General features: G+C 34.2%; 1 protein-coding gene across 4 annotated transcripts in view; it reads right to left on the bottom strand.

Moving 5' to 3' along the window:
• GREB1L (GREB1 like retinoic acid receptor coactivator) overlaps positions 1-21,689 on the bottom strand; it is a 269,600-nt gene that overhangs the window by 93,296 nt on the left and 154,615 nt on the right. For 2 of the 4 annotated variants that reach the window (XM_074200527.1, XM_074200530.1), the window contains 2 exons: positions 18,591-18,713; positions 6,429-6,530 (listed from right to left, as the gene is read on the bottom strand). In XM_074200527.1, coding sequence (XP_074056628.1) covers positions 6,429-6,530; positions 18,591-18,713 — 225 coding nt within the window. The remainder of the gene's footprint in view (positions 1-6,428; positions 6,531-18,590; positions 18,714-21,689) is intronic. The other 2 variants (XM_074200531.1, XM_074200529.1) reach the window with 1 other exon arrangement.

Raw genomic sequence — 21,689 nt, forward strand, 5'->3', positions numbered from 1 at the left:
AAGGACTCTAGCTTATCCCCATTATGTATAATTCTGGCTTTTAATTTTAGCTACATACTATCATGCTAATGAAAAATCAATTTATTTCCAAGTTTTATTTTAACAATTTTTTTAACAGAAATAGTAGTTATCTTTTCTCAAAAACATTTTCTGCAACAATTGATAAAGTAATATGATTTCTGTTGTTCTTGTTATTAATATAATTGATTAAGCTTATAGTTTTCCTAATATCAAATTATTTCTGGTAGAAATCGAACCTAGTCATACTATATTATTTTTGAGATATGTGGTTTAGTTTCTTTGAAAATTTTTTTCTATGAAAATTTTGTATCCATTTCATTAGGGATATTGATCTACACTTTTCTTTCTGTTTCGACTCTCCTTGGTTTCAGTATTAAGATCATACCTGTTTCATGGAAGAACTTGATGGGGTCCCTTCTTTTGCTATTTTTTCAAAATCTTTAACATTGGAATTAACTTCTTTATTTGACAGAATTTTCCCATGAATTCAACTGATTCTAGGGTTTCTTATTTGGAAATTCATTTATATCTTGTTCAAATTCTTTTTTTGGCAATTTGGTTATTTTAATTTCCTATTTCTGTTTTTAAGTATCTTATATTTTTGAAAATATTCACTAATTTTATTTAAGCTGTCAGTTTCATTATAAAGCTGGGCAAAAAAATAAAGAGTTTTATAATATCCTTTATTTCTTCTTCATTTGTTGCGAATTCTTCTTTTTCCCTTTTTTTTTAAATTTGGGAACTTGCTTTTCCTCTTCTTGCTTTTTAATCAAATTAGCTAAATGCTTTTTTGAAGATTCTAATTTTATTTATTTTTTCAGTCAAGTTTTTGCCTTCTATTTTGTTAATCTCTTCTTTGATTGTTAGGAATTTTATTCTGGTGTTTAATTAAGACTTCTTAATTTGTTGGGTTTCTGAGTTTTTCAATTGCCTGCATTTTAGATAATATAATATATGTAGCATCCTTTTCAGAACTACTCAAAACAATTAGCATACTCATAGATTGGATTCAATTTAAGACAGTTCACTTTTAAGACAGCACTCACCCCTTGTCTGAGATAAACCAAGGGGGGATAAAGACTTGTTTTGCCAGATGGATTTTTCAAGGTTGAGCATAGACCCAAAGTCTATGACTTTGATGTACCAGGACAACTTGTTCAGATAGTACAGGAAACAAGTCAAAGGGAGTAGAAGGTCAGAGACTTCTAAGAGAACTACTGGTCCACAGTAAAATATATTAAAGTTCTTTGAAGTTTATAGAGCAGTTTTATTGTTGCTTCTCAATTAGAAAAAATTTTGAAAATTATTTTTATGTCTAATCTGGTTAGCTACTTCTTCACAGGATAGAGATGTTAATGGTTTCCCAGGAAATCTGGGTGGCTTTTGTCTAGACATGTTTGTTGCAATGTGGACAGTAAGGCATTTAAATGATCTTCTGGGCTTGGATAACACACAACTCTACAGCTGCTTTTCTCCCACTCAACAGTGGACACTCTGGAGGGAAGAACAAATGAAGAAGTGGCCGCAGGACGTGACATGATACTCCTGGGGCAGAGGGGTATCAGGTTCAAGCTCAAGCTCAGAATAGGGAAATGACATTGATGCCAACATGACTTCTTCCTGGAACTGGTTGCCAAGTCCACTCATCCAGTTCCACACTGGGAAAACTGAGGTTTGCCAAGAATTAAAGGGTTGAGAGCAGAGAAAGTGCTAACCCTTGTGAGATCCAGTTCTTTCTAGATAAGCTTAACTGAAATAATTAGTCTAGAGTTCTGTTTCTTCATCCAATGACTAGACCCGATGGATAAATGAATTGAACTTCCTGAAGAACCTGTGTTGTTGACTCTTCTTTGCTTACTCAGAGAGAATATAACCACAGAGAACAAAACATTCACATTGTGTATTTCCTAGAACTCCTGGATTGAATTAATCCTTTGGGAAATAAGTTCCAAAGTACAGGTGAATGGCAGGCTTGATATATGTTTACTATTATTATGATTATATAATACTGTATCTTACTTATTATGTACTCTTTGTCTATCAATTCTATGTTAACAATAAAAACAACTCCAGGTAGTAGCCAAGCATACTTGTCTTTTTTTAATGATGAATGGTTACATTATGCCAAGGTCATAATTCATTGTCATATAATTTTTTTAGAGAGAAGGTAAGGTTTTATAAGTAGGTGGGGCTCTAAGATCTGATTTGATAAATCCACAATCCCCTTACCCTTTGATAACAAGTCAAAGATGATCTAGAGAAAGGGAATGATGGAGCCGAGGCCCACGACATTCAGAGAACCACAGTGAACACAGCACTAACTCATCACTTCTGCACAGTGAGACACAGGTAAAATACCAAGATGAGGGTGAGGACTGTCTAGGAACCAGATCTTCAGAGTTAACTCAGAATCAGGTGACTGGCTGTTAATGGGACTTGGTGGTTAAATTCCAGAGAGTTCATGTTTCTGCCTATGCAAACATTCAACACTATCAGGGACTATTTTGAAAAATTATAAGCACAAATAGATATTCAAAGCTTCAAAATAGTAGGATTCTCCCCCCCAAAATTTATATTCAATCCATGAAGGATTTGTGATTTTTACTAATGGAACCCAACAAGAAGTTGACAAACCCTTCTATACCTCTTGTTTTAGAGTGTTGCCATAAATTCAAGCAAAAGTTAATTCTTTGATCACAACTAGTAGAGATGATCTGAAACTAGGTCTTCCTCTCTAAAAATCTAGTATCCCATACAACATTTCTGAGCATAGCCAAAACTAGACTAAAATTTAACTAGGAAATATTTGACAAAATAAATTTGAAAATAAAAGAATATAGATAATGTTAATATGTTGTTTTCTAAGTCAATGTAACCCACAAGGATCCTTAAGTATGGTTTAGTGACCCATTTTCTATTTGAGTTTGATAATACTGTTTTACAATATGGTCTCTCTCTTTCCAAAGCTTGATACAATAATTCATCAGAAAAAGTTAGGTCTGGGAAGTCAGTTGGTCTTTCCAAGCATTTTGAAACAATTTTGTTATTTTACCTAATAAGTTAATATAGCTTCTATATTTCTAAATCTGGTCAATAAAAATCCAAATTGTCAGTTATGAAATGGGTTCATATTTAATGTAAAACTCATAAACTTAAATGAACATAAAAACATTATAAAAAAAGAGGGATTAAAGTGGTCTATGATTTTGATCAGTAAAATTATATCATATATATATATATATATATATATATATATATATATATATATATATATATATATATATATATATATCGAGTAAGTATCTGCTACCATTGAGAGAGTCATTTCCTTAGAGGAAGGCAGGTTCTGAACTAGTGGGAGCAGATAGCTATCCAACACAAATTAATTTAGGGAAAGTTAGAAGAGGGCAAGTAGGTGACATAACGGGTAGTGAAGACTCATCTCCCTGAATTCAAATCTGGTCTCAGACACTCACTAACTCTGTGATGCTGGGAAAGTCACTTAACCCTGTTTTGTCTCAGTTTCATCATCTGTAAAATGAGCTGAAGAAGGAAATGGCAAACCATTCTCATATTAGAAAATCTCAAATAGGGTCACAAAGAGTTGGACATGACTGAAACAACTGAAGGACAACAAAGAAATGGAAGGCTAATGTCTCCCTCCTAAATATAAAAGCATGCAAATGCTTTCATTCTAAATTTTATCAACTGTTTGGGACTTTGTAGAATTTGAATTTCCTGATCTTTCTAATCTCATCTTAGACATCCTCTTCATTTGTACTTCTAATGCTGTAGATCTGCACACTTCTATCTGCTTTGGCTCTTGCCTTTGAGTTCTCAATTAAACAATGTTTATCTCTTCAAATGTTTATTTGCTTCACTCTACATTAATAAATCCTGCAGTTTAGCCACTCTCCAAGCTGAAGGTTTGTGGGTAGCAAAGATTTTCCTAGTTTCTCACCTAGAGAAGTATTAATTAGTCCCATGAGACCTATTCTTTCTCTAACAATAACTTTAGATAGGACTAGGTAGAATCTGAGAGTGTGTATCCACACATGTTTTAGCTGTCAAATAAAAAAACATAATCTTTTATTGTAGCCAGAACATGCCAAATTTATAAGCAGTATTGTTATTCAGTTGATAAGATTTACACATATAAATTAAAAATAAAATTATAATAATTTAAGTGATTACAACATCAAAATCATTTAAAATCCATTATAGGAAAGTCTGTAGGCATGATTCTCACTTTAAATTAGTTATTGTTTTCTATTGGACTCATAAATGTCATTATTTTGCACTATTTATGAATTCAAAGAATTTATAAGTGATGATAAAATTATTAAAGGAAGATAAGGGACAAATTAATTAAACATAAGTTAGGTTTGAAATATAATAAAGTTGGGACAGCTAGGTGGAGCAGTGGATAGAGCATTGGCCCCGGAGTCAGGAGGAGCTGAGTTCAAATTCAGCCTCAGACACTTAATACTTACTTATCTGTGTGACCTTGGGCAAGTCACTTAACCCCAATGCCTTGCAAATAATAAAGAAAAAGAAATATAATGTCAGTGATTTTTATGAGACTTTAGACAGGAAGTCAGAAAATGTTGACTTTTGAATGAGAATGTGATCATAATCTTTATCTCATTTGATATCACTTGTCATTTAATTCAGTCTGAGATATTTCAATCTGGGTGTTTTACTGTCACTTCCATCTATAGGTGACAAAAAGAAAATTTTTTATTTTTTCAGCCCCACTTTCTGTATTACTGATTTCTGTTAGTGGTATGGTCAACAATCCTGGTTCCTAAACTGAAAATACTGTTGTCCTCTTCAGTTTCTTCTGAATGTATCTTTTTTTTTCCCTGTTCTCAGTTCTAAATCTACTGTCAAACCTACTTTTATCTCCCATTTGAACATTACAGCATATTTCACTCTTCCCTACAAGTATTTATAAATATAACAGTCAAAATAATGCTCCAGGATTAGAGAATTTGGAAATCTCAGCATTGAAAGGAATCTCAAAGGTCACCTAATTAAATCATGCTTAAATTACTACTTTTTTTTTTGTTTAGAATTGTGATTAAATTGTATAGAGGGAACGCCTATGGAGAAAACCCTCTAGCAATGAAAACTGGGAAGAATTCTAAAATTTATAATCTCAGAAAGATTCCTAAAGCATTGAGAATTTAAGTGACTTGCCCAGGCAGGGTTACAAAATCAGCCTTGTGGCACTTGAATCCAGTTCTTTCTTGTTCTCAGTTCTCTATTCAATATGCAAACAGGGCTTCAAAACAGGACTACCTTCAACAATATTCTCATCAAGTGGTCATCTGCCCCATACAGGATGATTTATTTTGTATCATATCATACTACAGAGTAAAGTCTCTGTAAACTAGGATCATCAGGGAATGAGCCATTCTACACAAAGAAGTTTTTCAGATAGTTAAGGATCTAATTTGATATTCCAATTATGTATGCATGCATGCATATACATACACAATACACATATGTATTGCACATACACATAACTGCTTACAGACATAGATATATACCTAATTTATGCTTCTCACTGGGTGAGTGGATGTGTAGAGAATGTGTGCCCATCTATGCAAACACATACACACATACTTCTAAGGCATCCTCTGCCTGAGATGATAACTCACATTTCTCCTGTACTTTAAGCATTACAAAAACTGTGTGTGGTAAGTAGTGTAAGCATCATTAACCCCATCTTACAGATGAAGAAACTGATTAAGAGACAGGTCTATTCATGATCATAAGCTGGAAAATACTGGAAATTTCCATCCATCCCCACTGGCAGATACTGAATACTAATCTTTTGTTCAGGTTAAAATTCCTATGCCTGTTTCCCAAGATGACCAGGTCAGGGTCTGAAATACATAGAGCACACTGAGACAAAAAGAGTTAAGGATTTTGGAGCAAAATTGAACTACTTATATCTATTTTTTCTAAAATTTTTTCATAGAGTATTTTTTTTAAGGTTTTTGCAAAGCAATGGGGTTAAGTGGCTTGCCCAAGGCCACACAATTAGGTAATGATTAAGTGTCTGAGGTCAGATTTGAACTCAAGGTACTCCTGACTCCAGGTCTGGCGCTCTATCCACTGTGCCACGTAGCCACCCCCATAAAGTATTTTAATGCATAATTTCTTACTGAATATTTTAGAAGAGATTATATTATTAACATGGAAAGTTTCTCAAGGAATATGGCACATAGGGGGTACATAGAACACAGTCTGAGAAACATGGTCCAGAGTGTATTTGTGTGTGTGTGTGTGTGTGTGTGTGTGTGTGTGTATGTGTATATGTGTGGTGTGTGTGTGTGTGTGTGTGTGTGTGTGTGTGTATGTGTGTTTAAACACCAACTACTTTAAAAATCACCTACCCATTTTGTACTTGTACTGATTATTTAATCTTGGTATAGGATTTAACTTCCTCACTGATCTGTAGTTGTGGATCTTGGATCTCTGCCAACATAGAATAAGCCCTGGCATAACATAAGAGTAGGGAAAGATAGACTCATCAATGCAACTGATATTTTCCAACCAAAGACAAGTCTAAATTCAGAATATCACAAGGTTGTCTACATGGAGATTATAAAGTTTTGGCTATAACATTTACCCATCAAAAAAGGAAGGGGGGTATCACAATCTCTATTAGTGGAAGGTACATCCCCTGGGAGGAAAGAATAAATTCTTGAAGTATTTTAAAATATTAAATAAAAAGGACTTAATATTTAATCCTGCCATCTTAATTTTTCAAACACTGCCAACAGAAGTTCTACAATACTATCTATAATAGTCTGGTATATTTGAAGCAGCACAGTACTCTCCTAACTAGCTTCTCATGTATCCCAGACTCCAAGTCTATACTTACACTACATTTGCCAGTTTGAAGATCATTCCTCTTCAAAATAGAAGGGGCATAATATGGAGATATATTGATAGGTAGTTGTGGGATTACTATTTTTACCACACATCTGGCTATACAACAACAGTTTGCTGGTTGGTCTCCCTAACTCAAGCCTGCCTCATTTCAGTTCATCCTCCACACAGCTGCCAGATTCATCTTTCTAAAGCACAAATCTGACCATCTCATTCCTTTAATGAATAATGTCCAATGGCTCTCCTTCACTTCCAGAACCAAATATAAAATTCACAGACATTCACAACCTATTCCCCTACTACTTTTTTAGACTTCTTACACTTTATTAACCTTAATGTACTTTGTGATATAGTGACAACTGATCTCCTTTATTATGTCTAACATAAACACTTTATCTCTCAACTCGGAGCATTTTTACTGGCTATTTCATATGACTAGAATGCTGTCTCTCCTCATCTCGTCCTCCAAGCTTCCTTCAATTTCCAGTCTCATCTCCTACAAAATTTCTCATCTTCTAAAAATTTGTACAAAATTCTTTTTCAGATCTTTGTTTAATGTCAATACCTTCCCTGTTGATTATCTCCAACTTCTCCTGCATTGTTGGGTTTTCTTCCATGTTGACTTTCCCATTAGACTGTGAACTCCTTAAGAACAAAGCCTGTCTTTTGTCTTTGTGTCCCCAACACTTAGTACACAGTAGGCACTTAATAAATGCCTGTTGAATGATTTACTTATATGGTTAAAGGTAATTTCATTTTACATACTATAACCAATCTGAAACTAAAAAATATATTCTTATCTTATTCCTTATCTCACTCCTCACAGAAGCTATTCTAAATCTTTTCTTTCCTCTTCAAGCTCCCTATACCCCCATTTTCCCCTACCTCTACTCTCTATCAACTGAAAAAATGAAATCGTTCTCTTCATCTCAAAACCCACTGACATATCAGCCAACTTCTCTTCCTTCCCCCCAGTCGCTCACATCAAGATAGTCTTTCTCCTTGCCAAGGTCAAACTATCTGACCTTGATCTTATCACCTCCTGTATTCTCTAGTAGATTGCAATCCCTCCTTTCTCTTGAACTTTCCACCTCTCCCTATCAATTGGCTCCTTTCCCACTGCTTACAAACATTTTCAACTTTCTTCCATGTTATATCTCTCCTTCCTCTCTGAGACAATGTCCTTGAAAAGGTTATTTATAATCAACTGCTTCCAATTCATGTTTTTTCACTCACTCAACTCTTTCTAATCTGACTTGCAACTTCATCACTCTGTTTTACTCTCTCTAAAGTAATTAATGATCGTTTAATTGCCAAGTATGAGGGTCTTTTCTCAGTCTTAATCCTTCAAGATTTTTGTTTTTTCTTTTATTTTAAATAACACAAGCATTTTTATAACAAAGTAGAATAAAAAAAGATTGCCCCATGAAAATGCAACTCTATTAAATACAGCTTGCTTTTAAATATTATATATATATATCAATTATCTCTCACATATAAACATGTTTATATATGTATAGATATAAATTATCTCTCTCTACATATATATTCACATATATATACACATAGATTGATAGAGTGCAATGAGCTTATAGTAGGGTAAAGTAAAAAAGACATACATATATAAATGTAAAATACATACACTATAAAATATAAAGTAAATAATTATATCTATATATGTAAATACAAGATAGCATATATGCATAAAATATATACTAATAGATATTTAATAAATTTATCATGTATTGTTCTTTTTTCTTTTCACCCATGGCAGAGATGGCTGCCATTAGATACAAATATATGTAGACACAAATATATAAATTTATGTGTGCAGGTAAATACAAAATTATTCTATATATGTTTCTATTTATCAGTTCTTTCCCTGGATACAGACAGTGTTTTATTTCATAGGTCCTTTATAATTTGTGTATTTATAATAGTCAAAAAGACTTAGTCACTCAAAGTTGTTTTTACAACAGTATTTAGAACATTCTCTTGGTTCAGTTTATTTTATTCTTCATTATTTTGTTCAAGTCCATCCATGTTTTTTGAAAATCATCAGGCTCATCATTTCTTATAGTAGAATAGTATTCCATCATGATCATATACCACAACTTGTTCACCATTCCCCAGCTGATAGGCATCCCTACAATTTCTAAATATTTGGCAGCACAAAGAGAGCTGCTATAAATATTTTAGAACATATAGGTCCTTTCCCTTTTTCCCCTAATCATCTTTGGAAACAGATCTATTAGTATGGTATTGATGGTCAAAGAGAACAGGCATAATTTTATGCTCTTTGGGCATATTTCCAGATTTATCTTTTGTATTTGACATTACTGACCACCCTCACTTCTAGGAGACTATCTCCTCTCTGGGTTTTCAGGACACTGTGGTCTCCTGGTTTACCACCTACTAGTGTGATATACCTCAAACTCTCCTTTATTGGTTCATCATATATATCATATCCCCTAATTAAGATTCTCTACAAGATACTCTCTTTCTCAGTAAATTTATGAGTTTCCTAGGATTAAACTATTATTTCTGTGTGGGTAATTATTGAATTAACATTGAGCTCCAGTTGCTTCCCTGTGCTTTAGTACCATATCACCATTTCAAAGAAATCTTAAATTCAATATAAATGAATTCATCATCTTCCCTTTAAGATTTCCCCTCTTCTTTACTTTCCTAGAATTTCAGTCTACCAAGTTGGTAATGTTAGCATTATTCTGGATTGCTTACTTCTGCACCCCAAATATCTAATGAATTGTTAAATACTGACATTTCTCCCTTCACAGCATCTCTTTTACCTGATCTGATCCACTTCTCTCTATTCACACAGTAAAATCCTTAGTTCAGTTCAGGTCCTCATCACATCTCACCTAGTTTATTGGAATAACTTCCTAATTATCTCTCTGTCTCAAATCTTTCTCTATTCAAGTCCATCCTACCTACAGTTGCCAAAGTATTTTTCCTTAAGTCAAAATCTAACCATGTGATTCCCCTACATAAAAACAAACAAACAAAAAAACTTTCTCTGGCTCCTTAATACTTCTAGAATAAAATAAAAACTTGAAGCCCTGCAGTTTGATTGCAAGCAATATTTCCAGCTTTATCAAACATTACTCTCCTTTTTGCAGTCTGTGGAACACACACTGCTCACCTAGAGAATACCATCTTTATATCTTTGTGTGGGTTTCCTTCCTTACCTTCTCACAGAGTCCCTCTCTTCTAAGATAAAATACAGGCAGCATCTTCAGCATCTTCTTAGTCTTCCCACATACTTTCCTAAACTATCTTGTATTTGTGTTAAAAATATGTATGCATATATATAAATGTAAAAAAGTATATGTAAATATCCAATATGTATATGTAACACATATATTTATCCACTTTATATATGCATATGTAATATATATGTAACACATGCATATATTTATCCACTTTATATGTATATATTACATACATATAATACACTCATGTATTTATCCACTTTATATTTGATGATGTTGAAAATGAAGGACAAACATTGTTATGATGTATTTTTATTTGTGCTTGCTTACCTTCCTGGAATAGTAAGCTTAATGCATGCATGTAGAAATTATTTTATCTTGTGTATTTGTAAACAGTTGGTAGAGCACTGGACCTGGAGTTAGGAAAACCTGTATTTTTCAAGCCACAGAACACAGCAGTATGACCCCAGGAAAATCACTTAATCTATGTGTCTTAGCTTCATCAACTGCAAAATAGGAATAATAATAGCATCTACCTCCTGGGGTTGGTGTGAAGATCAAATGAGATATTTGGTTTTTTGGTTTATTTTTTTAATGAAATGTTTTTAAGTATTAGCTTAGCACAGTGCCTAACTCAAAGTAGAAGCTATGTAAATATTTTTCTTCTCTCTCTTGAATCAATCACCAGCATTGAAACACAAGGCTACCACATCATAGTCATTGATTGATTATTGTCCTTTTTAGATATCCTGCTGTGCGAACTATGTTTTTCTAATTTGGGAAATTTGTAGAATCACGGATCTTTGTACTAGAAAATATCTAGGGGTCATCTATTTCAAGCCTTTTCCCTCCTTTTAAAGATAAGTAAACAGGTTCACACTGGTTAAGAGACTGGGCCAAGGTCAGACATTTGGTCACTGCCAGAGATAGGATTCCTATAGAGATTCTGACTACAAACAGAAACTCTCTCCACATCATTGCTCAATTATGAGGCAAAGACCATGTTCTGTGACCTAGTAACCAAGAAGACCAGGAAGTTTAATGTGAAAATTAAATAAAGCTCAGTTAGGATGACCATGATGTTTAAGTGATAAGCCAATTATGTAAATTAATGTAAATAAAATATATATTTTTTAGAATCAAATGAAAGACTATGGTGATTAGCTGTGAAAATGAGTGGTCTCCGAAGTAAATGGGGAACAGACAGAAGAAAGTTTTACCTTTTCTCAGCTTCTTAGAAAGGTAGTATATGACACAGCAGAAACAGTAGTAGCAGTAGTAGTAGTAGACATGATTTTTTTTTCTGCTGAAAGGACCATCTTTCCAATCATCAAAATTCATGAATATGAAAGCCATTTTTAGACTCTTTTCTCTTTTACAAGTCTTCTCTTCAGGGAGTTTCTATTTATTTTGTTTACTAAAATGTGTACAAAAGTCTATCCCCACCTTACCTTTTCCCCAAAGTATGTGAGCTCTCTGAGGACTGAACTACTTCATCTAGGTTGTGTTACTCATCTGACACACCCCTCCCTGCCCCCAGATCTGTGATTTCATCAGAATAAGGAAGCCTTTCTAAACTTCAGTTTCTTTATCTATAAAATATCTCTAGGGTTTGTTCTAACTCTAAAACTTAGTATCCTACAACCCTCTCCTACAAGGAGTCTGTTATTATTCTCCTTTCTCTTCCCCAACCATGTCTGATCTTAGTAGAAGGTGCTTGCCCAATCTCAAACCAAGCCAGATGCAGGACCCCAGGAATCTTCTAAGGAAGCATCTACGGAAGCTCGATCCTTGTAGGAAACAGGCAATTTCACATACAGATTATATGACAAAATCAGGGTCTGCTTGCTACACCTCTGACTCCTGATTGTCATTTAGGGGAAAAAAATGCAAACTCCCTCCTTTTCTCCTAACTCAGAGGGACTAATATTTTTTCCTCCTTCTTTAGCCTAACTCCACCTATGCCTTTGCTCCTATCAGGTTCTGCCTCCTCCAGGATTTTGATTCCATCAGTCATCACTTTCATTCCCCCCTTCCATTTAAAACTATTCTTATCGATTTTCTCTGTATCACTGACATTTTTCTCTATTTCCTTCCTCTTCCCCTTTCCACATATTATCTACATTCTATCCATAATAGTTATTTTTGAAAGAGGAGGATAAAAAGTTCAGCCAAACCAATCAACCTATCAAAAAAATCTGATGTGATATGCAATATTCATTATCTATGGATCCCCAGCTATGTAAAGGAGCTAGAGAACTATCTTCTCATATCTATTCCTGAGGGTTAAGTTTGCTCTTGATAATTCTCAACATTCATTATCAATTTTTTTTTCTTTGTTCTTAATGTTGCAGTCATGTTATGTATTTCTTCTCCCCCCCAACCCAGGGTCAGGCAATGGGGTTAAGTGACTTACCCAAGATCATTTAATTAGCTAATTTAAGTGTCTGAGTCCGAATTTGAACTCAGGTTCCCCTGACTCCAGAACTGGTGCCCTATCCACTACACCACCTAAATGCCATATGGTATATATTTTTTTACCACCATTTTTAAGACAGGTGTCTAAAGTTTTTTTGGTTTTATTTTTTTTAACATCACAGTTATCTCTTAATATATTTCCCCCCATCGTCCCACTCCTCACCTCCAGATTTTTAACCCTAATTTGTAACAAGGAAAAACAATTAAGCAAAACTGATAAACAAAATACGCAGGTCTACAAGTAGATATAACATTTTGAATACATAGCCTCTCACCTCTAAGGTGAGCAGGCCATGTGTATTTTATTATTTTCCAAATCCAAAATTGTTCTTGCATTTAATGTGAATTCAGTTGCCTTTTTTGTATTGTTTTTATTGACAGTATTCTACTCTTTATATGTATATGTGTAATAAATATGTGTATATAGTATATATACATATATGTGTATATACATACACACATATATGAAATGGAGAGGGGGAAAAGAAGAGACAGAGACATCTGGCTCTTAATTTTGTAATACTTCACAAAAAGTCTTCCCATGTTTCTCTGATTTCTTCATATCTCATTTTTTTTAACGTTTTTGCAAGGCAAATGGGGTTAAGTGGCTTGCCCAAGGCCACACAGCTAGGTAATTATTAAGTGTCTGAGGACAGATTTGAACTCAGGTACTCCTGACTCCAGGGCCTGTGCTCTATCCATTGTGCCATCTAGCCTCTGCTATATTTCATTTCTCATGACAAAATGATATACATATATAATAATCTCACAACAATCTCTTCATTTTTGTAGTTTCAATTATGACTTGTATTCAAATGACTATCAAATCTGTGTCTCCAACTCTATATTTCTTACCTGAATTCCCTCCCCACATTTTGAAATATTGAACATTTCCAGATAGATGTTCTACTGGCACCTCACTTTTGTCATGTTCAATGATATATTTAATGCTTCTCCTTAAATATCCTACTCTACATTTTCTAATTTTTGCTATTGGAACAATCATTTTCCCAAAACACCCATCTTTGAACGTTACTATTTTCTCTAATTCAACTTTATATTATAGATGTCTTTTGTATACAATGAACCAATTCCTTCTTCTTTTATCTCCCAAATAAAATCTTCAGGTCTTGTAAATTCCATATTCAGAATATATCTTCTATAGTTACTCTGTTTTCTATTACCACTGCTATCATACTAGTGTGATTTTTCATTACCTCTCTTGTCATGAACTACTGAAATAGTCTTTTAAATGATCCCTCTATTTTCTGTCCCCTTCAAATCCATGTCACAATCCATTATCAAATCTTCAAAGTACTCTATAAAATCTGAGCTGGTATTGTTATTATCATCATCTCCTACCAATATAGCTTCCTTGGTCTTACCCTTCTGTCCCTTTCCTGCTCTATTCACTGTCTAAACCAGCCTACACACTCACTGTTTACAAATATATGCCTTGCTTTCCTGTGTCCATGGCCATTCCCTATATCTAAAATCCTGTTCTTATGAACTCCCCTGAAGAAATCTTACTCATCCTTCTAGATCCATATCAATATCGCCCCAATTCCTTCCCCTGACAATGATATATTTTCTGAATTCTCCAAATGAAAATGAACTTTTCCAGAACTTTCCTGCTTATGTGCTTTATAGTCATTTTGTAGTCATTTATATACCTCTTGTTATCAACTATAGGACTACTTGGCTAGAAACTTGTCTTATGTGTGTTTGTATTTCCTAGTACTTAGAATCTTGCATGTAGTAACTCATAGTAAATTGAATTCAATGTCCTACTTGTGATTATGGATGATTGATATCATCTTTATATTCAAAAGATAACTCTTATCAATAGTTAATAATTATCACCCAAAACACAAGGTAATAGCTCAGTGCACTGAAAAAGAACTAGAAACATAGCACACTGCTGAATTAGATGCTCCCTCAAACAAGAACATTATCCTATGCTTAGGAAATTTTATCCACCTGACAGTAACTGTCCTAATATTTTACAAATTCTACAGGAATTTTCTAATCATATGTAGATTTGAATATTTTAATTTTAAGTTACACAAAATAATATTTTTGTTAATTTTTTATTATAATTTATATACTTCGATTCCCAATAACATTGGGAAAATTTTCTTGTAAATTATAGTATTGTTTCCCTGTATGAGTTGAATTTTTACATAGACATCTGCTACTTCTTAAAGTAGGGACAATAAGAATATTTTTAAAAGTCTTGCTCATTACAATATGAATTATCAAACTGAATGATTAAAAGTCTTAAATGATAAAAGGAAAGTACTACACAACACATATAATATAAACATACATAATTATAAACTACCTGGAAAGTAGATTCAAGAAAAAACTGCGTAAATAAGAGTTCCTTCCTTCTTCTAAATAGAATGCAATGTGTGATCCAAACCACTCCCTCTAAGGAACCTTGACCACAAACCATGGCTAAATGCAAATTTGTTTAAACATTGTGTTCTCCTGGCTGATTAGGAGTATAATCTCCAAAGAAAGGAAGAAGCTTGCTATCTCAGGCAAGGTGCCTCAGTAAACACTGACTAATGTTTATAAGGAATTGGAATGTTCAATTCTGACAATATCCTACTCCCTAGCATCTATAGGAACCAAGGAATTACTATTTAAGCATCAAGCATCCAGCATAAAAATTTATGGAACTGAAATTTCTAGCTTCATGGGGCTCATTTTTAAGAATTCTTCCTTTTGAACAAACTTTCTGGACTGATCTTGTAATGATAATTTTTTTTTTTTTTTTTAGTTTTTGGAAGGCAATGGGGTTAAGTGGCTTGTCCAAGGCCACACAGCCAGGTTAATTATTAAGTGTATGAGGCCAGATTTGAACCCAGGTACTCCTGACTCCAGGGCCCGTGTTCTATCCACTACGCCACCTAGCTGCCCCGTAATGATTTTTTAATACCTAATTTTACCTGAAATTTTAATTTAATAATCTAATTTTACCTAAAAATCATTGCAAGCAATCATCACTATTTACTCTGTCAGAAAGACCTGTTGAAAGTGAGCCTCAAGGGGCGGCTAGGTGGTGCAGTGAAATAGAGCACCGGCCTTGGAGTCAGGAGTACCTGGGTTCAAATCTGACCTCAGACACTTAATAATTACCTAGCCATGTGGCTTTGGTCCAGCCACTTAACCCCATTGCCTTGAAAAATCTAAAAAAAAAAAAAGAAAAAAAAAGTGAGCCTCAGACACTTACTAATGGATCATATCCTGCGCGAGTCATTTAACCTCTCTCAGTTACCATATCTGTAAAATGGAAATAATAGCACCTACCTCAGAGTTACTTGTGATGATCAATGAGAGAATATATATATATATATATACACACATATATGTATATATAGATATATAGATATAAATATAGAATGCTTTTATAAATCTTAAAATGTTATATAGATGCTGCTATTATTGAAAAGTATAGGGACTCTTAGACTGGACAATATGGCCAGAAAGGACAATGATCAATGTTGGAAGGGATGCAGGAAATCTGGGGCACTAATACATTGTTGATGGAGCTGTCAACTCATCCAACCTTTTTGGAGAGCAATTTGGAATTACACCCAAAGGGCAACAAAAATGTGCATACCCTTTGACCCAGCAATCCCACTACTGGGTCTATACCCTGAAGAGATGATAAAAAAGCGTAAAAACATCACTTGTACAAAATATTTATAGCAGCCCTGTTTGTGGTGGCAAAAATTGGAAACTGAGTGAATATCCTTCAATTGGGGAATGGCTTAGCAAATTGTAGTATATTTATGTCATGGAACACTATTGTTCTATTAGAAACCAGGAGGGATGGGAATTCAAGGAAGCCTGGAAAAATTTACATGAACTGATGCTGAGCGAGATGAGCAGAAACAGAAAAACATCATACATTCTAACAGCAACATGGGGGTGACAATCAACCCCTAAGGACTTGCTCGTTCCATCAGTGCAACAACCAGGGATAATTTTGAGAGATCTGCAATGAAGAATTCCATCTGTATCCAGAGAAAGAATTATGGACTTTGAACAAAGACCAAAGACTATTACTGTCAAATTAGAAGAAAAAGCGTTATATTATTATGTAATTTTACTATCTCACACTTTATTTTTCTTCCTTAAGGATATGATTTCTCTGTCATCACATTCAACTGAGATCAATGTATAACATGGAACCAATGTAAACACCAACAGAATGCCTTCCGTGGGGGGTGGGGGGAGGGAAGCAAGAATGGGGGAAAATTGTAAAACTCAAATAAAATCTTTCTTAAAAAAAAAAAGAAAAAAATTTTAAATTCATGTAATAATTTATAAACTATAGCATAATACAATAAAAAGATGATTGCACATAAAAAAAAAGTATAGGGACATTTATGCTGGGAATAATACTTTGTACTTACAAATCTGTTCATTAGTCCTTGTTACCTTTCAGGGCCCTATTCCCTCTGTTCCGTCATGGCCTTTGGTATAGGCTTTAGGATCCCACTTTGGGATAGGTGGGCTGTTCTGCTAATGTCCTAAGCCTCGATCTTGATTCACTCTACTCAAAGAAAAACATTCACCTTTCCAAGACAATTTGGCTAAGCATAATTAAAAACTATGCTCTTTTGCCATTTTTATTATTAAAGTGATCATATTTCATAGATCTAGAGTTAAAAGGGAATTCATAGGCCACCTAGTCGACCCCTTGATTTTAGAGATGAAGAAACCAAGGCCCAAGGAAATTACGTGATTTGCCAAAGGTCAAATGGATAGTAAGCGGCAGGGGTAAAATTTGAACCCAGATCCTCTCTCTTCATTCTACCTTTTTTCCTCTTTGAGTGGCCCTGTGATTTAGTTGTGTAGGGAATTCATAGTTTAAAAAAAATCCCTCTACTAAGGTAGACTGACTTTTAACATGCAATTTATAGTCTAAAGAGAGCTGCTGAGAGCCCAAAATCCTACTGTCTATATATATTAAAGATAGGATATTGATCCAGGTCTTCCTGATTCTAAAGATTAACCGTCCATCTAATCATCTAATGGACTACAGTGCCATTTTTAGTTTATTTTTTAATCATTGGTACTGCTTTGGTAGATGACCAACTACAAGAATATATTTGGGGTATACACATTTACTCATATATGCTTTTATATATACATAATATATATGCATATGTATATCTAACTTTGAAATTAAATGACTAACCTAGGATTATAAAGACAAATGCATATATAAACTTTGTAGAACCTATCAATAGATATCCTCCCAAATCATATATACATATAAGCATATATTTCTATATAATTTATACATTTGTATAAACACACACATACATATAGGAAAGAATGAAATAAGCTTTTATTCAGAGCCTACTATGTGTCAGACTTGGGTACTAATCATTTCAAGAATACTGTTTCTTTAGCTCATACATTAGTAGACCATATATACATATATGCAATGTGTGTATATATACAGACATAAATGTGATGTGTGTGTGTGTGTATATATATATATATATACACACACACACACAGACATAAATGTGATTTTATTGGCATAGTGAGATTTCCTCAACCAATGCAGGGTAAAAAAAAAATTATTCCACAATTTGTCTGGGGTCATATGATAATTTGTCAGAAGGCAAGATCTAATCCTATAATTCAGGTTTTACTGAGTCTAAGTCTAGCTCCCTAGGCAGGGAAATGAATACACAACACACTTTTAAGTTGCACTATTAACATTTTCTTTAGTCTAGAAATAAATAAATTAGGCCCCAATTTTATAATGTTTGCCAACTTCTGAGGTATAAATGTGCACACTGAAAATTTAATTTAATGTTCAAGCTAGCTCCAGTTCTATCCTATGGCCTGCTGATGCCTCTTTCAGAATGCACATTGGTACGTCCACCTGAAGATGTAAAAGAAAACAATAGCCCATACCTGTTGGAGTGAATCCTGATTTGTATCCATTTGTTGTTCCATTTTCTGGAGTTACCGTTGATGACACAGAAGAATTTGGTTTAGCAGAGTGGCAAGCAGCAGAGGATTGTCGGCTTCTACATTCTAGAAATGAGTAAGAGCCACATTGCGTGAGGAGGAGGCACAGGTCCAGTTTTTGGTGATGTAAGTGACAGGGATCTGGTAGTTACAGCTGTGAAGGTTAAAACTCAACCAATAAAATTAAGACCTGGCCTTCAAGGGGTAAATCATTTCATTTTCACAAATTCTCCATCCCTTGACCTTGACTCCCACAACATAAGTATATTGAAAAATACAAATGGCAAATTCCTGTAGCTCATTAGTGTGATTAAAAGACATGTATGTGGTGGAGGGTATAGGGTAAGGATTATAGGGGGAGCACCAAGTGTGGCTTAGACAGTTTGAACATTATTTCTACAAACATTTTCATGTTCACTTTTATGAAGCAAGCTGAGCCTTTTTTGTAAGAAAAGATTACTAGATCAACAATTCAGAAACTCTTAATAAGCTTTCAAACCCTAGTTAAACCTTCTGTCTGGAGATGATTCAAACTTAGGTCAATAAGGTTAGTCAGATGATCTAGAAGGAGTTTTAGATTTCCACACTGAATGTCAACTGACCTTCAGTAAATGCAAGGTTTCACAAGAGAAAAACAGAAATTGCAAAATCCTAGAATTCTAGGCATATTGAATACTTATCAAATTGGCAGCTGAATATTAAATTTAATTAATAATAAATATCTCATCAAGCTTCATATTAAAGTCAATTGAGAAACCCTTCAATAAACTCTGTGTAATGAGTCAAGATCAAATACACAGTGGTGGGTTAGTTCCTAGGTTCTGAATTACCACATAAGTGTTTCCAATAACGTCATGTTATAAACCAAATAAATGGTCATATATAACAAAGGAAAGTATATTGGGTTAATTGGGTGGACATTTATTTCCCAAAGAGTTCCCAAGTAAACCAGTTACAGGAATATATTTAGACATGTGTCTAAGGTCTCCTTCTACCAGGATGTGCTACAGTGCTTTCTCTGGAAACGAAACAAAACAAAATAACCTTCAGATTCTGTGAAGGAAAAAAAATAGCAATATAGAACAACAAATTTATGATCTCAAATTCAAAGTGGCATCCAGTGTATGTGTACATGTGCAAATATGTATATGTGTGTAAATGTATGTATGTGTATGAAAACCCATGAACTCATAAGTACTTCCAGATGAGAACTCAGGTCTTTTTTAGTCTAACGCCAGAATAGGAAGAGAGCTGGTCTTGGACTTAGGAAAACCTAAGTTAAGTTCTGCCTCTGACAGAGTGGCTTTGAGACCCTGGACAAGTCAACGAACTTCTAACTACATTAGATAACTTTCTGTGCCTTGCCAAACTCCAACCCTGGATTATTTCCAGAGCCTATTTCCCTCACTTCTACTTATCTGATGTTGAACTGATAGGAAAAAAATCAGGAAACCACTGTGACTACATTACAAATCTGTTCCATAAATCAGCTGGTCCTTATTATGACAAATTAATTGTTTTATGTCTTTCATCAACTTACTATCCCCTATACATATCTAAATCTAATAGTAACCTTCTCCAGGGCAGGGTGGGGAAGAAGGGGAGACAAATATACAGCAGAGAATAAAAGAAAATTTTAAAGAAAACATAGTAGATTTGAAAACAATGTGTAGTACTTAGTGTTTCAAAAAAATAAATAAATATTATGGAACATAAATTCATGATTTTATATAGTGAATCCTCTTTTTGTTGTACTATATACATGGAAATGTTGTTTGTTTTTGTCTATGCCTTTAGGTTCAAAATGACTAAAAATGGAATTAAAAATACACATTGAATTCAATTTTAAAAATTTCTTGGTAATTCACTTACCAGAGCATCTATTCTAGTCATTCTTATTCTTCCTCAAACTTCCCATGGCATCACCACCCTCCACTCTCTCAGATGAGGAGTTCACTTCTTATTTCAGGCCATTCACCAAAAGCTCCTTCTCTTCTCCACATAGTTACAAACATTTTACAACTATCTTTTCTGCATTTCTATGAGGATGGTCCTTTTCCTTGTCAATTCCTCTGACATACACCCTTAATTCTACCTTCCTTTATCTTTTTCGACAGATTGCTGTCAATATCATTACCGCTCTTTCTCTAATATGCAATCTTTTTCTATTTACTGGATACCTCCCAGCTGCCATCACCATACTTTAAAAATAACAACAAAAATGAAAAGACAAAAACCCCCTCTCATTTGAACAATCCATACCAAGTATTTTCTTAATCTTTTCTCTCAGCAAATTGTCCTAGAGAGAGCTGTCTGCATTTGTTGGTTCCACATCCTAGCATCTCATTGTCTTAGAAACTCTCTGTAATCTGGCTTGTAACTTTTATCATTCAAATGAAACTTCCCTCTTCCAAGTTACCAATGATTTAATTGCAAAGCCTAATATTCTCAATCCTCATTCTTCTTGACATTTCTGTAGCCTTTGACATCATGATCACCCTAATCTCCTGGATGCTCACTTTTCTCTAGTTTTCCATAATACTGCTTTCTCCTGTTTCTCCACCTGTCTGATCAGTTCTCAGTGTGGATCTTCAGCTCTCTTATCAGGGCTCTAACTTGGATCCTCTCCTCTTTTTCTTCTACTGCTTCATTTGTCATTTATTTTCATGAGCTCAATGAAATCTATTAAAAATGCCTAATCTCTCACTTGAGCTCAAAATTCTGCACCTGCCTTTTGGACATCTATAATTTGTTATTTTGTAGGTTTCTTACACTCAATTTATCCAAAACAGAACTCATCTTTTCCCCCCAAATCTCCTCTCTTTCTAAATTTCCTAATACTATCAAAAGAATCATTATCCTCCCAGTTTCCCAGACTCATAACTTCGATGTCATCCTTGACAACTCTCTTGCACTGGCCTCATATATTGAGTTTATTGTTAAAATTGCATCTACTAGGGGTGGCTAGGTGGCGCAGTGGATAGAGCACCAGTCCTGGAGTCAGGAGTACCTGGGTTCAAATCCAACCTCAGACACGTAATA

The sequence above is a fragment of the Macrotis lagotis genome, chromosome X, assembly GCF_037893015.1.
Source record: "Macrotis lagotis isolate mMagLag1 chromosome X, bilby.v1.9.chrom.fasta, whole genome shotgun sequence".
Classification (NCBI taxonomy): Eukaryota; Metazoa; Chordata; class Mammalia; order Peramelemorphia; family Peramelidae; genus Macrotis; species Macrotis lagotis.